Raw genomic sequence first — 21,800 nt, 5'->3', positions numbered from 1 at the left:
TAGCCCATTTGGCCAGCAGCAGCATCATCATCAGCATCAGCATTGGCCATTCGGTTTTAATTATACAAAAAATACTTTTAGCAAAATTGATTTAATACTGCTGCTGTTTTTTTTTCACTTTGCATTACAACCAATGGACACCGAACAACAACAACAACATCAAGAAAAACTAACGACAACCATGTAGATTCACCACCCCTCTACCACCCCTTTGATAGAATGACAGTGGTATTTTAATTTTCCAATTATTAATACTACTGAGATATCAGCGACAACCAGAACCCAGCAAAAGAGAATGAGAGGGAGAGAGACAGTGAAAAAAAATCATCGGTATTAGAGAAGCGCCGGCGCATCGGAACTATATCTGTTGTATTCCAGAATTCAATGTATCCTTTAGATTTTTGTTGCCTATAAATAAGGCAACATTTTTGAATTCTATATTTCATTCGTATGCACAAGGTCCACGTGTGGTCCATACACACAAACACACACACACACACATTACGATAATTTTGGTCATTTCGGTCTGTTGCGTTCTTTAATGAATTTTTTTCTATAATTACAATCGATCTATGATACAAATACCAAAAATGACATCAAATGAACATTTTACCGGCAGTGGATCATCGTCATCATCATCATCATCATCACGAAATAGATCATCATCAACACAACAGCAGAATGGTTCAAATACTTCAAGTAGTTCATCATCAAACATATCAACCAATTCGGGAACAAAATCATCGAAATTTATTACAAATCATCAACAACAACAACAACCTAAATCATCACCACCAAAATGTTATGGATGTCATAAACCAATATTGGATAGATATTTTCTCAAAGCTCTAGATCAAATATGGCATGAAGATTGTCTTAAATGTTCGTGTTGTAATTGTCGTCTAGGAGAAATTGGTTCAACATTATTCACTAAAGCTGATCTTATTCTATGTAAACGAGATTATCTTAGGTAAGTTGAATGAATAAAAAAAAATTCCAAACATTTTTCTGATAATCTTATCATAAATAATCATGATCTTATCGAATCTAAATATAATTTATTTTTAAAAAGAATGTTTGGCGCCACTGGATTCTGTTCATTATGTAATAAACAAATTCCAGCATTCGAAATGGTCATGCGAGCAAGAGGTAATGTTTATCATCTGGAATGTTTCAAATGTGAAGCCTGTAATCATGTATGTATTCAATTTTCCAAAGATTATTGATCTATTTGTTTGGTTTATATTGAAAAAAAACGAATCAAAAATTCTTTTTTGTTATATTATTTTTTTATTTTCAATATCTATAGAGATTTTGTGTTGGTGATCGATTCTATTTGCATGATAATAAAATATTATGTGAATATGATTATGAAGAGCAGATGGCATTGAATCAAATTCATCAACAACAACAACAGCAGCAACAACAACAACAAATACATCCATATTATCATACCTTAACGAATATAACAGCAACCGAATTACACCCACCATTGCAACAACAACAACCACCACCATCATCATTTCCATCAATTTTATCAAAATCTCCTGCTCATCATCATCAACATCAACATCATCATCATCATCGTCAACATCAGCCAATGCAACATGATCCATCAATATTAAATCAATCTACACTTCTTGATTTATCGGATTGTAAGATGAAAATTAAAAATTATTTAACACCATCACCACCATCACAACAACCTCTACCATCAGCATCAACGGTTGGCTCATCAACAACGATGCTAAATAATGGACCAAATGGATTCTAAGACAACATAATAATAATCATTGTTTTTGAATCAATCCTTCTTTTTTTCATTATAGTTGTTGTTGTTGTTTTTATTCATCATTCAACTTGAATCCTACGGACTTTGAATGGGGAAAAAAATCATAATGAACCCTTTAACATAACATTTATTTTGGCCGGAATAAACCGGGTTTCTTTTTTTTTGGCTTCAATCTCATTTTTTCCTTTTAAATTGAATATAGAAAAATGTTCGAAATAAACGTTTATATCATTTTAGAAATAATTTGATGATGACTTTATCATCCTAATGTTCTGTAACGTGTGTCAGTCGGTTGGTCAATTGAATTTTTTTTTTTTTTTTTGATATTCTATGTGTTGTGTGCGTGTGTACATCGTATACATCGTATTCAATGAAAAACACTTGAATTTTTTGTCTTGTATCCAACCACATTATTTAATCAAATAAGCGTAAAGATAAAACTTGAATTTGGTCATTTTGTAAACTTGATTCCGGTTGGTTTGTTTCAAAAATGAAAAAAAAAATTGTTCTATAACTGATTCTATAAGTCAATCTATGCATTACGCACAATGATCTACCATTTATTTTCAGTGTCCTTTTTGGTATTTTTTTTTCTTCGCAGTCAGATTGGAACATCAATGGAAAATGAGAAACAAATTTTTCTGTTTTTTTCCCCCTGAAAAAATGGAACATGTCCACTCAGATTAAATATTATTATGAAGTAAGCGAAATATAAACGAAAAACAAAGTAATACAGTGAATGAAAACATTTTCAAAGCTTTTCAAAATTATTTGTCCTCATCGTTTATTATTATTATTATTATTATCTTTTACATCATTTTTCGATCATTTCAAAGTAAAACGATCATTTTTACGTACCTATTCAGTCGACACATTATAGTGTTTTCAAATAAAAAAATGGAGAAAAAAAAATTTAATGCATTATTTGTGTTCGATTTAGAAACAATTAACCAGAATCAAAAGTAAAATACATGGATACACAAACATGCATCATGATTTAACATCCATTGTCAATGAATGTTAAATGATAATTATTTAATACGTTAAAATATCAATGTTGAATTGAGACAACAACAACAACAACTACAAAAAAAAATTGGATTGAATAAATAAGAAGAACAAAGCAGGAAAAAAATTTCAACAACAAAATTTAAGTAAAAATCGATGTTAAAGTAGAGAGAGAGAGAAAAAAAAAATTAAACAAAGCTTTCTCTTTTGATTTAGCTATTTTTTTTCCCATTTCATCGTCATCGGTATTAATTTGTTCCTGAAACCAGAAAAAAAAGCTAAAAAACTTTCTTCTCACATACAAATGATTGGTTGGTTATCACTCATCTAGGTTATGTGTTTCCGTTCATATGTTTTTTGTATGTGTCGAATATCATTGCGATTGGTGCTTATTCGCTGTCAGCTTATTACATGATCTTTCCATTTGTTTCAGAAAAAAAAAAATTTTCGTTGCTCATCTTCATTGAGCTTTTTTCTCGTCTTTTATTCGGAAACATTTGGATAGGCAGAAAATGAAAATTCTTTACACTCAACAAACAGTAAATGTGTCTGGGTTTGTAGGTGAAAGCCAATCTCTTAATTCAGTTTCTTTGTTTTTTTTTTTTTTTTTTTTTTTTTGGTGCCATTAACGACAATGGAGAACAATAATAAATTCAGTAAAAAAAAGTATTGAAAGTAAGAATTGAAGAATAAAAAACTTCTACAGCACTATCAAAAACTAAAGAATAGCGTGATTGAATGGTTTTTTTTTGAATTTACAATTTGAATCAAAGAATAATCGACCCAAATGAAAATTTTTTTCTTTAAACAGTATCTATGACTGAAAAATATCCAGGATTCTTACCGCCTTCTTGATGATTCTCAAATGTAATGAATTTGATTACAGTGATTAAAGTTAATTATCATAATGTTCATTATTTAATTAAATATATCCATCTATTCTTTATTGTATACTGTATATATATATTGTTATTAATAACACAAATGGATGAGAACGTTTGCTAATCCACTAAAACAGTGATTTTCAACTGTTGGTCTTGGGGAAGAATCTTTGATAATCATGATAATAATAAATAATATCGTTCAAGACATTCGATTCGATTAATATTGAACATCAATCTTCTAATTGCTTGTACCACCACCAACAATAACAACAAAAGTAACAAAAAAAAAATGATGGTAAAAATTAATGAATGTTTTACCCTCATATAAACATGCAAAAAAAAGACCTTTATGGACAACATAGACATAAATGGAGATATATACAAAGGGGGACATCATCATCATCATCATCATCATCATCATAAATGATGATTTTATGCGCGTATGTATTCATGGTTTATGTTTATATAAATTAAATTTATTTAATCACAAATCAGAATATATATGTTATACATACACACACACACACACATATTGCCGCTTTTGATATCTTCTTGCTATATCTATGTATTTTTTTTACATTCTTCTTCGTCTTCTTTAGGTTTCTGATGAATTCGTGTGGCCGTCATTATTATGAAAGATTCCGATCCAAATTCTCTATTTCTTTGGGGTTTTTTTTCATCCAAAAAAAAAAGAAATCCATTTTTATGATTAAATTTTTTTTTCATTTGCCTGTTGTTCTCTTTGTATTATTATTGTTTTTTTTTTGTACTGCCCAGAATGATTGTTCGTAATGTTGTTGTTGTTGTTGTTGTTGTAAAAAAAATCACTCATTATTGAATGGGATAGATAGATGGATTTTTTTTTGTTGGCATTTTGAGTTCAAACAACAACAACGACAACAGTTCATTTTTAAATAGACTTCATCTTAATGCTTATCATTGATTGGGAAAAAGGTGTGTGCGTGTTTTTACTTAATTTATCTTTAATAAAAATAAATAAAATCCAATATAAATAATCGTTGCTAATTCGTTTTCTGTTTAGATTTCCCCATTAACAAGACAAACGCAAGAATAATTTATCCAATTTCTAATTATATACTATTTATATGTGAATAGTTTTTTTTTATCAACTTTTTCTTCATTCATATATATATACAATGTGTCAATTTTTTATCATAAATTTTTTTTTTCATTTGTTAAGGATCCACCAACATCAAACATCAATATCTGATAAAGAGAAACGACAATCAAAAAAAAAAAAAAAAAAAAAAAAAAAAAACGAAATCATCATGAATGAAAAAGAAATTGTCATGTAATGGTCAAAATATTATATACAAGTGTTTGTTATTGTTATTATTATCGGTGTAATGATAAAAAAAAACTATTGCATTGACGATGATTTCTTAATATATAAACTCTAAATGTTTAGATGATGATGTCATTCATACATACAATATACACTTATTCCATTCTATTCATTCATTCATTCACTTATTCCAACAACAGTATCAAACATTGAATGAAATGAATCAATGAATGGGAAAAAAATATAGTCCAACAACAACAAAACGAGATAAGAGTTTTATGGTCTTTTTTTTTTTTTTTTTTTTTTGGTTATATGGTGTATGAATCGATGTCATTTTGGTGAATCGACGACAAAAAATCATGAAAATCAACAAAAAAAAAGGAAAGAAATAACATTGGATAACACAACTAGATATATGGGCACCAAACTTTTAAATACACACACACACACACACACACACCATCGAAGGAGAACAATTAGAATCGTATCATTGAATGTTTTTTTTTCTTTTTCCAGTGCATTGTATATATTTCGATATATCAATTGACATGCATTTGTTGAAGAAGCGACCAAACATTAACGACATCAAAATCGACATAGACATCATAATCATCATCATCATCATCATCATTTAGGGTTTAGCTCTTATCGCAAACGAACGCGGCATTTATTTCCATTCCTTTGTTCATTCATATCATTTTAAAAAAAAAAACTATTGGCTCCTTATGAGTGAATATGATGATGAAGGCGAATTGCCGCCGGACGCGTGCTTAATCGGATGTGGTGAGCTTTTTAGTTTCCGCCATAAGGTTAATGATTAAATTTTGAGATAAATTCTCTCTCTCTCTCTTTCTCTTATGGTTTATGTATCAAACATTGGATTTTTGTTTGCCCATTATATATGCGATACAGTTTATTTTCCCTCTTTCTCTCTCTCTCTCTCTCTCTCTCTCTCTCTCTTTCTCCTTTTTTCACGGAGTTTGCGATCGATTTTGTTCATTCATTTTCATTTGCCCCACATTAAATAGAAATTCGATTCGATTCATTTTATTTTCAAAACATTTGATTCGGGTCAGTTTTTCGGGAATAAATGGTTATAGCTGTTTATTATCAATGATTGGAAATGTATCATCATTTGTGACTTTATTCCGGTTCATTTCAAACATTATTCATTAAATTGACGGCCGATAAGATAAGCGTAAATGTCTATAATAATGACCAATGTCCACTAAATATATGATGGCTATTCATTTATATATATCAAGAATTAAGTTTAGAAAAAAAAAGTTCAGAAAAAACGATAATGAACAACAATTTTAGATATCCAGTTTTATTTTTTTTTTATTATTGTCAATAATGATTTTTTTTAGTGGATTAAAAAAAGATCAACAACAACTTTAGTAATTGAAAAAAAAAATTCTTTGATGATTGTGCATAGCATTAAGAAAAGAGAATTTTGAATAATACAACCATATCAATGATCGAATGGTGAATCTCCACTTCCGTAACCGCTACTTGCATCACATAATTCACCATCCATTTTGTTAGGGTGTTGTTGTTGTTGTTGCGGTGGTGGTGGTGGTGGCTGTTGATGATGATGATTGTGTGTAATATTCATATTATTATTATGATAAGGATGAGCTTGTTGTAGTTGTTGTTGTTGATGATGAGATGTTGTCGATGTTGGCTGTAATGATGATGATGATTGAATCGTTTGCTGTTGATGCCGTTGCATTAAATCATTTAAATGATTACTTCGTGATAGATTGGCAAATAACATTCTTTCTTCATAATCATATTCGCATAGAATTTTATTCTCATATAAATAGAATCGATCACCAACACAGAATCTGTGTGAATTTTGTAATATATATGAAAAAAAAACAAAGAAAGAGAAATCAAGAAAAGAATGAATGAAGGAATATTGGCAAACACAAACAATTATTATCATTATTACATAATCATAACTATTGATATATAAGGTCAGAATATCCAAAAAAATAAAAATATAACAGGCATACAATACTAAAATTATTATTTTCCAAAAGTGTATTCAATCATTTTTTTAGTTCATCTTGACATTTTATCTTTCTTGTCATCATCATAATATTTTAATGTGTGTGTGTGTGTATGCATACGATATATTAGTTTATTATATATATATAATGCAATGTAATTCATTTATATTGGATTCGAATGAAGACAAAGCCAAAACATACACAAAAAATAGACACGAATAGAAAGAATCCAATATACTTGATTGACGATTTCGATAATAGGGATATATTGTTCCATTATAAACACTTAGACACATATATACACAACATGTACACGACATCTACACTTTAATTCTTTAATATACATCAAACCATATCCTCATCATCATCATCATCATCGTCGTCGTCGTCGTTTTACATTTTTTTTTCTATAATTTGATTGAGTTTGACAATATATCAAAGCTTTTGGTTTTGTAGGGTTGGCCTTTATGATGATGATGATGATAATGATAATATAGACGTAGTGGCCAGGCAATATACGCTAATTGATTTGCTCTACATTATTATTTTTTTTTTCATAGATTGATATATATTATTATATATTATATATATAGTTTTTATGTCTTGTTTGTTCGTTTATTTCGAATGTATTAGAAAAAAAAAAATAATAATTATAATCGACTATATGGTAAAATCAATTAGTGGATTCATTTTTTTTTCTTGTATATCCATTTTTTATGAGAAATAAATTACATCATATCATATCATAATATAAATATTCTATACTTACTTTTGATGACATTGAAAACAGGAAAAACATTCCAAATGATAAACATTGGATTTAGCTCTCATGACCATCTCAAAACCGGGTATTGTTTTATTACATGCTGAACAAAAACCAGTGTTTCCAAATAATCTAAAATAAGAATAATAATGAGAAAATGATGAAAAATTTTTTTGAACAAGAAAAAAAAATTATACATTTTGGAATCTATAGAATTGGGAAACAAACAATTTAAATTGTTACCAATTACTCGGGAATAAAATGCAAAAACTTTGAAAAAAAAATTCTGGATGAATGAACAAGGCAAGAAAAGGGAAGAGAAAGAGAAAAAGCAAGAGAGGATATCAAGAAGAGAATAATATTTCATTTATTTTCGATTAATAAAAAAAAATAATAATAATAGATAAATAGAAAAAAAAATTATTCTGTTATTCTGAATGAATGGGTCATTTCCATATATATATTCTAATTTTAATTTTGTGTTCGTCGTACACAAATTATAATGAATGTGAAAAAAAAGAGACTGAGAGAGATGATTATATATTATTATTATTATTACTGGTATAAGTATGCATTTATATAATCATGCAATAAATATATACTCTTCATGATTATATCACAAATACATATGATATACACACACACACTTATCCCTTTTTTTTACATATCAGTTAGTTTGTTGTGTGCAATTTTAATTAAATTAATTATTAATAGTTTCATTTGAATATATAGCTATACAGCTAAATAAATTTTTTGAACAAATGAGAATGAATGATTGCCACTAAATGTGAATATGAGGCTTCCGAACACACATACACACACACAACAAAAATAGGAAAATGGAATAAAAACCACACACGGATATAGAAAGAGAATAGAACGGGAATTTTTTTTTTTTTTTTTTTTTGAAGCAATCAGTATCAGTGCACACAACCGCGTGGACCCAGGGTCTAAATGAGTATTTTTTTTTCGTTCATTGTTTGTTATCGTATTATATATTTGTATATATATAAATGGGAACCATAGTCAGAATTATTAATTGTCATGCTGCATATATATAAGGATGATGATGATGATGATTATGTTGCTGTTGCTGTCAAAAATAATTAGCGATATGGTTGGTGGCCATGGTAGTAGTGGTGGTGGTGGTGGTTGGGGGGCAATCGGTGTCGGTATATGAAAGATATTTAATAGGAGAAAAAAAAATCCTGTTATTCGCATAGTTTCAAGAAAAAAAAAATTCATTTCAATGTTGATGATTATAATGATTATAATGGGCTCCTCTATAGTCTTTCTGTCCCCCCCCCATCACACACACACACACATATATATATAAAAACAAAAAAAAAACAGCAGCAAATAGATTATGCACTATGGCCATATAGATATTATATTATATTATACGAGTCTAATTGTCTTGTAAAAAAAATCGAGTAAACGAAACTATTTTCAATGTACTAAATGTGTCCTGGTATTCTGGTTCACTATTTTTTTTCTCTCTCTCTCTCTCTCTCTAGTTGGTCGGTTATTCATTCTCATTACCGTTTTAGTTGTCGTGAGTATTCATTCATTCGTCGTTGTCAAATTAGAATTATTATCATCATTATTATTATTAGTATTATTTGGACGAAGAAAATTATGAATTATTATTAGTAGAAGAAGAAGAAGAAGCAAATTTAATTATGAATCCCCGAGACACATACACTGATGATGATGATGATGGTTCTGTAGTTTTACGACAAGCCTAATTTAATGCCCTTTTTGGTTCTGTTATATTTTTTTTTTTTAGTTTGAATTGGCGTACATATGATGACTTTTATCTTTATTATCATTTGATAATGATAGTGATGGTGATCATTTTGTAAAGTTTATTCTGATATTTATTCAAAAAAAAATTTTTTTTTTGTCGAATTTAATCGAAAGTCTAGACTTTGAATCGATTAATTCGTTTATTATAATTATATAATCAAGTAAATTTGAACAACTGAATAATGAATTCGTCTTCTTGGTAACATAATAGAAAAGCGTCCGCACACGTTTAACAATATATTTTCTCATGCCACGTGTTCAGTATATATTACGTGTGCAGCGGTTTTTGTTTGAATTCCTTAGCCACTATAGAAAATTAATTTCAATTTTACAAAGTGCAATCGATTTTCCACACACACACACACACACACACAAAAAAAATGGCAGATGTCCTGATCCAATGGCAACCGATATGCTCATATTGATGGAAATACAAATTCAATTTTTATTTTATTTTTTTTCCCCATTCAATACAATACACTCATTCAATTAATCTAATTGAATGTTGAATTGATTCATTCACTCTAGATGAAAAAAAATAACAGAATCACATCATGGATTATGAATTCTGGATCGTTTTTCATTCAACGAATAATTTATTTTTTTTATAAATGAATGGCTCATTTATTCAAAAAAAAAAAATTTCAAATTTTTAATACCACTTTAAAAAAAACAAAAATAATTTTCTCAAATAGATGGAAATGATTTTCAAATATAGAAAAAAAAATTTCAGATTCGATTAAATTTTTTTTTTGTTCCAACACTGTGCATAACAACAATTTGCATCATGTCACATGTTGTTGAAACTTATAATTAATCAAAAGTTGAATATAATTCTACACTCCACCTCTTTATATTATTATATAATGGAATGAAGTAGTAGTTTTTTTTTGTTTTGTTTCACTGGTAGAATCCATCGAAAACTTGTTTTAAATTTTTGCCCATTACACTTTTTTTTCTTGATCATCATCATCATCATCATCATTGCTCCGCATCTATCCTATGTTCATATATCTATTCATTTGGTATCCTATATATATATTCATATTATTAAACTAATTAAAAGTTTAATCAAGCCAAAACTAATTATAACTAACCAACAAAGTCAATTCTATCTATGCTTGCAAGATTGCTTTAGTAGTATTTTACAAGAATAACAAGAATCATAGCATGATAAAAGAAGAAGAGAGGGATAAAAAAAAACGCTGATGTCCAAACGCTATGAGATCAGACACACACTGGATGAATTGAATGAAGAGTTTCAATTAAAATTTGAAAAAAAGTTTGCTTTTCTTTTCACTCAATATGTGTGTGTGTATCTGTGTCTGAGTGTGTGTGTGTGTGTGTGTGTGTTGGTGTCATGTATATGGCACACTAATTAAAATAAAGTCAAACTTGAATACTTGAATATATATTCACATTGTGCTATAATAATAAAGAATGAATGAATTGCCAGATTGAGTCACGGGAATACTACGCTTTTCACTATTTCGTGCTCTTTTTTTTGGTCCGTTATTATCATCATAACGTTTAATTAAATAGAAAGCATTTTTTTTTTCTATAGCTGGATTTGTAACTGATTCAAAAAGATGTATGATGATGATACAAATGAAATGAATGTGTGTCTGTGTGTGTGTGTGTGTGCGTGTGTATAAGTTTAGAGGATACAATGAATTCATTATGATTCTTTCGCTACAACATGTTTATACATAATCTATGTTTCATAGTTCATCATTTCTCTTTTATTCATTCTTTTTATGGCAGTGAATTTAAATGAAAATTAACAAAATTTGCAATGTGGATGATAAAAAGTAAAAAAAAAATAAAAATATTTCTCTTACCTTAGATAATCTCGTTTACATAGAATTAGATTTGCTTTAGTGAATAATGTTGATCCAACTTCACCAAGTCGACAATCACAGCAAGAACATTTAAGACAATCTTCATGCCAATATTGATCCAATGCTTTAAGTAGATATCGTTCACGTATCGGTTTATGACAATTAAAACATTCAGCTGGTGTAGATGATGATGATTGTGTCGTATTATTGTTAACAATATTAACCGATCGTGACACTTGTTTCTGTTTACTATTACCAGCCATTTTTTTTTTGCAGAAAAAAAACAAATTAAATCACCAAAATACAAGAATAAATTGAATAGAATGAATAATAATATGATATAAACAATAAATAACGTTTGGCGCGCGTAAAAATTTCCAATACGATCTGCTTTATAACGAACTGGGTTAGATGTTCTATGGCCAATGAGATTCTGGCTGTTCACTTTTTTTTCATATGCATGATGAAAATACAATCCGAATATTTAAAAAAAAAATTCCATCTGCTACTGCTAGTGGTATTGAATATTATGTGCAACAACAAAAATTTGAAGATTTACGGAAGTGGCATATCATTAATAGAAATGGGTCCTAGCATGCTTGGCGCATTAAAATCAATCGCATAGACGCATATTGTTGTGTAGATGAAAATTTTTTTTTTTCATTTCATGGATTCTGTTTATATATAGAAAACATTCGGGACATTATACCAGATATACTAATATCATAAACAAGAAGAAAAAGTTTTTATTTCAATTAGATTATTATATTAGACCATTATTTGTAGTATGTGTGTGTGTGTGTATCTGTAGCGTTATAAGTGGCAATCATCTTGATTACTATTTATATGCAGTGAATTTTCTTTTTTTTTGTTCCCTTTTTCAAATATAGAAAAATTCTTCATTTAGAAATGTATGTAATGTTATAGAAAGAGAGAGAGAGAAAAAAAGCGGCAACGTCTCCTTGTTTCATGATCCATTACAAATTATTATTATATTAAATTGGATTGGATTGGATTGTATCCAATGGATGAATGAAATCTATCTATGTATGTATGATTTAAAGAAATTGCATAAGTATATGAATGGATAAAGAAAAGGAAACATGGTTCATTTCATGTTTGTATTATTAACAGTCACGGATATACTACTTGACGTATGCGGAACCAAATATCTACACATACACACACACACACACACACACACATTGAATATGAATATATCAAATCGACCAATCAATTTTTTTTTTTGAATCCAATGATATTGATTTGCCTTCCAGTGGTAAATATATCCAAACAATCGAAAAAAAATTGATGAACAGAATCTATACTACTATATATTGTATTATATAATAGCAAACACTACATATAATAATAAAACATTTTTTCTTTTGGATATATATCATATGAATTGAAACCATCATATTAACAATCCATATTTTTTTTTTATTATTGCCCTCCACATTATTGTGCATATAGTTGATGCGTTGTTGTATCCGATTCTACAAATTTTTTTTCTTTTTTTCAACAGATCTGCATTCAATTGTTGTTGTTGTTGTTGTTATTATTATCGTTATTATATTGACCCTTAACAAGCTCATTTGTTCATATTATTTTTTTGGATTTTTTATTCTTCTGGTTTCTGGCCAACACTAACGATCCGTAGGATTTTTTTTTCTTTTTCCTCAATGAAACTTTGACATATATTATATCAACTAACGAATGGACAGAACAAAAAAAAATTCCAAAAAATTATTTGAACTAAAAGCTTGATACAACCAAATTAATTATTATGATTATCATTGAGTAATTGAGCTTCTTTCTCGATATCACTTCAGAAAAACATCCTAATAATTATTATTATTATACCAGTTATGATGAAAATGGCCCCGATGTAGAATAAATCTCAAACAAACAAAAAAAAAATCCATTTCCTAAATAAAACAATTCAAAAAAGGGCAATACAAATGGAAAAAAAATGTCAATTTACAAATTAAACTCGATTGATGATTCTATGTACTAGAAGAAGAAGAGAAAAATTCCCTTCTATATTAATACAAAGTTTAATTTGAATTATTCTTTTAGTAGTCATCATCGCCATCATCATCATCATCATCATTATAATCATCATCGGTTGAATTGAATACAGAACAGAATCCAAACCGAATACGAGTCAATTTGATAACGAAGCAATTTGTAATTTTAGTTATTGTCCCTAATCAAGCTAAATAGGCTTGTTGTTGTTGTTGTTATTGTTGTTGTCTGTATTCACAGTCACTATTTCGTTTGTCCCGTTGTTATATAACATCTTAAACAAATTATTACCATGTGTGTGTGTTTTTTTTGTATGTTGGTCGTTGCCATACAGCCATTGTATTATACAATATTGTATTGTATTTATCAAAAGCTATAACTGGCCACAAAATGCATTACTATAATTAACTGAGGCCCATATACTGATATATGAGTCCTAGCTATTATTATTATGGATGTCTGAGTGTGTGTGTGTTCTATCGGTCGATCCGTTATAACCTTTTTTGTCGTTGTCATTATTCGTCATCACTGACATTCAACTCCTCAATCTATTTGTATGAATAAATAAATGGAAAAGAAAAATACATGAGATCCCATTATTGACTAGACCATTTTTTTTTTGTTTTGTTTAATCCATTTGGGATAATTTGGTTTCACATTCATTCATTCATTCTGTGTTTGATTTGAATTCACTATTTTTTTTTTGTTGTAGAAGCAATACATTTGAACCAAGTGTATGAATATATCAACACAAGTTTAATTAAAATCAAATTTTCATTTCACTATTTCCAAAAAAAAGAAGGAAAAAAAAGTTCACCTTAAACTTATCAACAACCAACAAAACAATGTTATTTGACAATAGTGAAAATATTACAATCAATTTATTATTATTATTATTGCGAATTTTTCCATAACAACAAATTTGATTGGTTTTGGCATTTTTTTTTCTCATTTGATGTAATATGAAGCATTAACATCATTATTATTGGGATAATAATAATCGAATTTGTGATTAGCCAATCAATTATTAACATATATCCAATATATAGTAGCATTGAATTGTCAAAGTGATAATAATGGTCATTGAAAGCATAAGATAACAGTATAAGTTATTTATTATACAAGAAAAGTGAATCAAATCAAAGTCATAAGATTTAGCATAGATTTTAGTTTAAATGTTAATTTATCAATACACACACATGTCCGGTTACAATTTGCAATTCTATTTTACCCGGGCTAAAAAAACAACGAAAAAAAAACTTGAACAAACACAAGGGCCATTAGTAGAAAAAGGTCCCGAAAAAAAAGGTTCATTGCTTATATATGCATGCATGTAATGTGTGAATATTTGGATATCAGTTTATTATACAAGTTTTTTTTAATACAAATATACTTTTTATACTATATATGTATGTATATTTGAAATGCATTACATTTAGAATTTTTTTTTATATAATCAGTATACTATGGAATAGGGAGCAAAAAAAAGCATCAATAAAGACAAATCAAACGCGAAAAGCATTCGACAACGACGACGACGACGACGACCCAAGCAATGATGATGATGACGAGAATACACATTTATCTAATAAAGCAACGACGAAATGCACTTAAATTGAAATAAAATCTTTTTAATGTACTTTGGGCCAAACATTTGTTGTTGTTGGTGATGATGATGATGATGATGCTTTTGCTTTCATTTGTCGAATGTCGATGGGTGTGTGTGTGTATGTGTGTCTATGTCAATCCTTCGTCCAGAAAGAAAAAAAAAATAAAAGAGAAAAGGCATGAAAGATGCATTTAGGAATAATATGGTAATCTGTTTTATTATTTATCATCTTGGAACAAAACACACACTTTCACTTACACCATCATAACATAAACAGACCACACATAGTATGGTAACGAGAGAGAAAAAAAAACTTTATTTTGGATCAGTTTTTTTTTTTGGCAATGATGCCATTATAAGTTAAAATTAGAATGAAAAAATGCTGATGGACATAACATACGGGTATTATTGATTGGTATCATCATCATAAAATCATCATCATCATCATAAAATCATCATCATCATCATAAAATCATTACAATTAATCGATCGAATGGATAAATGATTCGAATAATTAAATCAATCATTAATGTATTGATCATAGAGGAACTATAATTATAAAAAAAAAATATTGATCAATCGATTGGCAGAGACACACACACACACGCACACAAACGGCAACGGGATGGTTATTTGCGAATGACAAATTAGATTTATTAGAAATTGAATATCACCATTATCGGTGATATTATCTTTTTCGAAAAATTTTTCAGGTTTCTATTCGAGCTATTTATAAAAATTACGCCCAATGTAATATCAATTTATAAAATTAAATTTTTCCAATTTTTCACATAATATATATACATTTTCAAGAATTGAATAAACGAATAAATAATGAACGAATAAAAAAAAAAATATCCATGAAAACGGCGGAGACAACATTTCAATTTAATAACGTTTTTTTTTTATTCAAGAATCAAAATTGTTGAAACCGATTAATAATCGTAGTAGCTTTTTCCATTGATGATTGTATATATTCAAATGCATATAATAATGTGAATATATTGGAAAAATGAAAATATCGTCAACCAAAAAAAAAAAAAAAAAATTATTATTGTTTGGCATGTGTGTAGAGCAGTTAGATTAAATTTTTTTTTCACTTTTTTTTTGTTGATGATGATTATTATGATGATTATGATGACAAAAAACATTGAATACAAAAAAAAATAGAATTGATGGTAAAAGCAATTTTCGAATGAATTGTTGGGCGCCATTTGTGTGGATATCATCATCATCATCATCATCATCATAATTCACAATCAAACATTATTGATTATTACAAATTTATTCGTTCCATAAAACGTTCGATTTATTTATTATATATAGCGAAAACTAGAATGAAAAATAAAGAAAAAAAACTTTTAGATTTTTTTTTGTTCTTGATACAACGTCATCGAAATTAATCCATATTCAAAGACAATGTATTATTAAATGAAATTTACATTTAACTTTAAACGAACATCGATACTCCATTTATACATTGTTGTTCAGATATATTTTCATATATAAATCAAAGTTTGCCACAATTTAGTGTGGCTAATGTTGCCAGAATTTTTTTTTTTGTTTTGTTTGCAAACGAATCGTATTGATGAAACGAAAATAACATGAATGAAAAAAAATAACAAAATTTTTGCCACTCTGGAATTTTTTTTCTTTGTTTCTTCAATAAATTTTGATTATATTGAATGTGTATTGAAGAAAAACATCAAACATAAATGGAATGGTAATGTATATTGAGATAAGTTAATAAATGGGCAAATCATGCCATTACCATTAAAACAATAAAAAAAAGAGAATACATTACGATTGTCATCGTTGTAGGTGTGTGTTTGTGAATGATGTGGAACAATGATTCAGTATTCCAAATAGTGCAAATAGATCCATGATTTCTAAAAAAGCCGATATAGCTTTTTTTTATTACACCTTGATATGGTGCTAACACATTTTATCGTCATTTTCTTCGAACAATATTATTATGATGGTTAATTTTATAAATAATAAACATTTCAACAATATATGATCATTAGCCTCATATGTTCGAAAATCGTATCGAATATGAAATTGCTTATCTTTTTCAAGCAAAAAAAAAAACAGAATATTAAACACTTGAGGCCATATTTTCATTCCATCGTTCATTAACTATCCGATAGAATCTATTCATACATCGCGCTAATGTCTTTTCTTCAGTTAATATTCGAATTTGGAATGTGAACAAGGCTCATTTTTATACGCTATCGCGATACAATCGATACCGAAATATCAAAACAAAGCCAAACATTTTGCCGGTCATAGAATCTGAATTATTATTGTTTATATATTTTTTGGACATGAATTGAGCTTGGAATTTGAAAACCCAATAATGTCAGACATAAAGATCACGCCATTGGGTATGTTGATGATTTATAAATCTAATTAATTCGATTCTAAACGATATTATTTCCCATCCAGGTGCTGGTCAAGATGTTGGAAGAAGTTGTATTTTGGTCACAATCGGTTCTCAAAGAGTCATGTTGGACTGTGGAATGCACATGGGATACAATGATCAGGTTTTTTACGAAAAATTCCTTTGAAAAATTTTGTAATTATCGTTGTTTTTTTTGAATAGCGACGATTTCCCGATTTTTCCTATGTCAGTAATGAAGAAAGTTTGGATTCTTATCTTGATTGTGTTATAATTTCACATTTTCACTTGGATCATTGTGGTGCTTTACCATACATGACAGAAATGGTTGGATATAAAGGACCAATCTATATGACTCATCCAACAAAAGCTATTTGTCCAATTTTATTGGTCAGTTATCAAACTTATACAATTTATAAGCTCTAATTTTTTAAATTTTAGGAAGATTTCCGTAAAATCACGGTTGAACGGAAAGGAGAAACAAATTTCTTCACATCACAAATGATTAAAGATTGCATGCGAAAAGTTATTCCTGTGAATCTTCATGAAACTGTCAAAGTAAATGATGAATTGGAAATTAAAGCATATTATGCTGGCCATGTTTTAGGAGCTGCAATGTTTCATATAAAATCTGGACAGCATTCCTTAGTCTATACTGGAGATTATAACATGACCCCTGATCGTCATTTAGGTAGTGCTTGGATTGATAAATGTCGACCAGATGTCCTTATAACAGAAAGCACTTATGCAACCACTATTCGTGATTCCAAAAGATGTCGTGAAAGAGATTTTTTGATGAAAGTTCATGAATGCATCGAACGTGGTGGCAAAGTTTTAATTCCTGTATTTGCTCTTGGACGAGCTCAAGAATTGTGTATTCTATTGGAAACTTATTGGGACCGAATGAATCTTAAGACACCAATATATTTCGCAGTTGGTCTTACTGAAAAAGCAACAAATTATTACAAGCTTTTTATTCCTTGGACTAATCAAAAGATTAAGAAAACTTTTGTTAAACGTAATATGTTTGAATTTCGACATATCAAACCATTCGATAGGGCATATGCAGATAATAAAGAACCGATGGTTGTATTTGCTACGCCTGGAATGTTACATGCTGGCCTGTCTTTGCAATTGTTTCGAAAATGGGCTCCTGATCCAAATAACATGGTCATAATGCCTGGTTATTGTGTAGCTGGCACTGTTGGTTATCGTTTGTTGAATGGCGCCAAAAAAATTGAATTTGAAAACAAACAATTTGTCGACGTTAAATTACAGGTTCGTTATATGTCATTCAGTGCTCATGCCGATGCAAAAGGTATAATGACATTGATCAATCAATGTGAACCAAAAAATGTCGTACTGGTTCATGGTGAAGCTTCTAAAATGGCCTTCTTACATGGAAAGATCAAAAATGAATTCCATATTGATTGCTACTATCCAGCGAATGGTGAAACAATAAATATTGATATTCCGATCTCACAGGCTGTTGATGTAGATGTTAACTTTCTAAAACGAACAATTACTTCTGGAATTTCTGATCCGAAAAGACAGAAATTAATGCATGGAACATTAAAAATTGATAGCAATAATTCTACTCTCTTATGTAGTAAAGATGAATTCGAACAATATGGAATTAAACCATTTAATATAACATTTAAAACTTATATTAAGTTGGAAAAAGAACAATCCGATTTGCTATCAACTGAAGAAATAACACAGGTTATCTATGAAAAATTGAAAAGCAAACTTAGTGATCAACATGTGATAAACAAACCTAACGAAACTGAAGTACTAATTTCTCAAGTTTTAATTCAAGTTCAACCAAACGAATACAATCAAAGTAATAAAGACATCATCATTAAATGGCCAGAAGAGGTATGGTTTTTTTTCTCATTAAAAGTATAATAATTATATTAATTTTAATTCTTTTTCATTATAATACAGGACGAAGCATTGGGAAGTTTTCTTTTGAATTACATACAAGGATTAAATCGATGTTTTTACAGTACCAAGTGATTCATTGATTCTTTTTCATCATCATTATATTGAACACAAGTTGATAAAAATTTGACTTTTACATGTCAAAATATGTTTTAATCATTATAATAAAATCATTATGCTTCACTTGTTGAGCTGTCATCATTCAAGATTTTTCTTTGATTATATCGATTTAATTCTTTACGAATTTCTTTAACAATTGATTGCGTTTCTTCGCTTAGTTTTATTTCCAAAATATTTGGATGTTTGTGCGTCTCTTGGATTGTTTCACGGCTATGAATATAACTGATTCGATCATAATCAGAATTATGGCGACCAGTTACATTGCTATTATAATGGACCGGTATGAATTGCTGTTTAACGTTATTTGATACTGATGATGATGATGATATACGTTTGGGAAAAGTTTGCCAAGTCTTGGTTGCTGACTGTAATGTCGAATAATCATATTGGCTGCTTTTATCGATTTTTTTGATTTCTGTACCAGAAAATGATGCTGCAAGATCATCAGTGCTTGATGCAACACTATTCCAATTAATGTGTTCATTTAATCTTTGTACTGATGAACTATTGGCAGGCAATGATCTGCTAATCTCTTGATTAATGTTTTCAATCCAATCTTCACGATCTTTTCTACACATACAAAAATAAAGACAAAATGTACAAAACAGTAGTAGTAATAATAAGCCAAGAATAATCAACATGGATGTCAAATTAATCCAATTGATTTGAGCTGTATTTGCTTCAGATGTATTCTTCACATTGTAGGCTGAAAAAAAAATTAAAATAAAGATTAAACAATGTGAAAATGGTGATGATACAATTTTACCTTCGACTTTAGTTATAACAGGAAACCCTGTTAAATTATGAATGAGATCGGCCGGTATTAACGTCATCAAATTGTTGACGTCTTCGTATGACATCAAAGTTCCATTCTTTCTTAGATTATAAATAATTTCGATTGTTTCCTTTTTTTCATCGATTATTATATGTTGAATCTTTTTTTTTACGGGCAAAATAATTTATTAAAAGATTTCAATGGATATGCAATTATACATACATTAAGCTCAAGAAAATCCTGTTCAAAATTGTCTTGTTTCTGTAATCCGTATTCATAGACTTTTATCAATTTATTTTGAAAATGTTTGGTTAAATTTTCTTTGGTTATATTCAATGATGATGATTTATCCAGATAATGCAAGCCTAATTTATAATTTGAATTTTTTTTTATTATTATTATACAGTTTATGGTAAAAAAATTATTCAATTTACTTGTTTTAATAAGATAAGGTTCCGCTTCCGTAATATTTATCGAATTATTTTCATCTTTCGTACAATTAGCTGATTCTATAAAAGAAATCCGTTAAGTTATAGAAGTAATAAAAGTAAAAATTTTTCACCTGTTCGATTATGGATTATATTTGAAGTAGTCACCGATGAAGGTAAAATTGTTGTTAAATTTGGTATAGTTTGAATGATGCTAGGTGTAGTTAGTGTTGATTCTGATGGAAATTGATTAAATACTGAATATGGAAAATCGATAAAAGAGCCATTTTCGGAAAAAGAATGATTCGGTTGATCATAGTAAAATTCAAAATCCAATTTTGGCCATTTACGGCGAAAATTTTCCACACAATTTCCTGTACAGTTTGACTCTAAATTGATTGTAATAAGGTATCATTAGTTGAAAAATTTTATTATAGCTTACCATACGAATAGGTGTAGAATGAAAAAATAATTAAAAACTTCAACAGAGAAATATAATAATAAAGCATATTTATTGTTTAAAAATGGCCAAAAAAAATGATGATCAAAATAAAATTTTATTTATATTCGAACACAATGAATAAATCCATGCGATTGTAGGATGCTTTTTGATGATTGCGATGAAATGCTCGTTGTTCAACATGTCACATTCATGACAATTGTTTAACCGACAGGTGATTATCATAATAAATAAATATGAATCCTGAAAAGATAACGTTGGCATTGGGTGCTCTATTGTCATCATTATCAACCAGTTTTTATGGATGAATTCGGATGAATGACTTGAGTAACACAGCCACACCATCAATAGAGTAAATACGTTCGACGGAACCAAAATTCAACTATGAATCATCTATAGATGGTTAAACCTAAATGTAAACAAAATCGGACTTTATTATAATTCACACATAGTGCACACCTGTGCACGTTTTTTTTTTTTTGGATTTTCGGAGATTCATTGTTTTGTTTTGTTTTTTTTTTTTTGTCAATCGAAATGAATACTATGGAAACAAGAATTTATTTATAACACGGGCGTTGCGCTAATAAAATTATTGGTTAGAAATTTTTTCT

At 28.7% G+C, this 21,800-nt stretch overlaps 4 protein-coding genes across 4 annotated transcripts; 2 read left to right on the top strand and 2 right to left on the bottom strand.

Annotated features, from left to right (window-relative positions):
- Positions 1-444: 444 nt before the first annotated feature.
- Positions 445-2,941, top strand: LOC124491596 (uncharacterized). Its single transcript, XM_047054270.2, has 3 exons — positions 445-970; positions 1,073-1,196; positions 1,310-2,941. The coding sequence occupies exons 1-3, from the start codon at positions 573-575 to the stop codon at positions 1,772-1,774; spliced, it is 987 nt and encodes a 328-aa protein (XP_046910226.2). The 5' UTR covers positions 445-572; the 3' UTR covers positions 1,775-2,941.
- Positions 2,942-6,304: 3,363 nt separating this feature from the next.
- Positions 6,305-11,856, bottom strand: LOC124491597 (LIM domain only protein 3). The gene is made up of 3 exons (XM_047054271.2): positions 11,422-11,856; positions 7,778-7,903; positions 6,305-6,840 (listed from the first exon to the last, which is right to left on the bottom strand). The coding sequence occupies exons 1-3, from the start codon at positions 11,682-11,684 to the stop codon at positions 6,465-6,467; spliced, it is 765 nt and encodes a 254-aa protein (XP_046910227.1). The 5' UTR covers positions 11,685-11,856; the 3' UTR covers positions 6,305-6,464.
- Positions 11,857-16,499: 4,643 nt separating this feature from the next.
- On the top strand, positions 16,500-19,612 carry IntS11 (integrator complex subunit 11). Its single transcript, XM_075728691.1, has 6 exons — positions 16,500-16,784; positions 17,249-17,448; positions 17,510-17,607; positions 17,667-17,852; positions 17,904-19,340; positions 19,410-19,612. Exons 2-6 carry the CDS (start codon positions 17,421-17,423, stop codon positions 19,479-19,481), a joined length of 1,821 nt encoding a protein of 606 aa, XP_075584806.1. The 5' UTR covers positions 16,500-16,784; positions 17,249-17,420; the 3' UTR covers positions 19,482-19,612.
- On the bottom strand, positions 19,392-21,688 carry LOC124491792 (uncharacterized). Its single transcript, XM_047054490.2, has 6 exons — positions 21,172-21,688; positions 20,864-21,118; positions 20,736-20,810; positions 20,524-20,666; positions 20,293-20,461; positions 19,392-20,232 (listed from the first exon to the last, which is right to left on the bottom strand). Exons 1-6 carry the CDS (start codon positions 21,236-21,238, stop codon positions 19,580-19,582), a joined length of 1,362 nt encoding a protein of 453 aa, XP_046910446.2. The 5' UTR covers positions 21,239-21,688; the 3' UTR covers positions 19,392-19,579.
- Positions 21,689-21,800: the final 112 nt, after the last annotated feature.

The sequence above is a fragment of the Dermatophagoides farinae genome, chromosome 1, assembly GCF_024713945.1.
Source record: "Dermatophagoides farinae isolate YC_2012a chromosome 1, ASM2471394v1, whole genome shotgun sequence".
In the NCBI taxonomy this organism is placed as follows: Eukaryota; Metazoa; Arthropoda; class Arachnida; order Sarcoptiformes; family Pyroglyphidae; genus Dermatophagoides; species Dermatophagoides farinae.
Note: the sequence above shows the minus strand (reverse complement) of the source record. Positions and strands in the feature narration are given on the sequence as shown.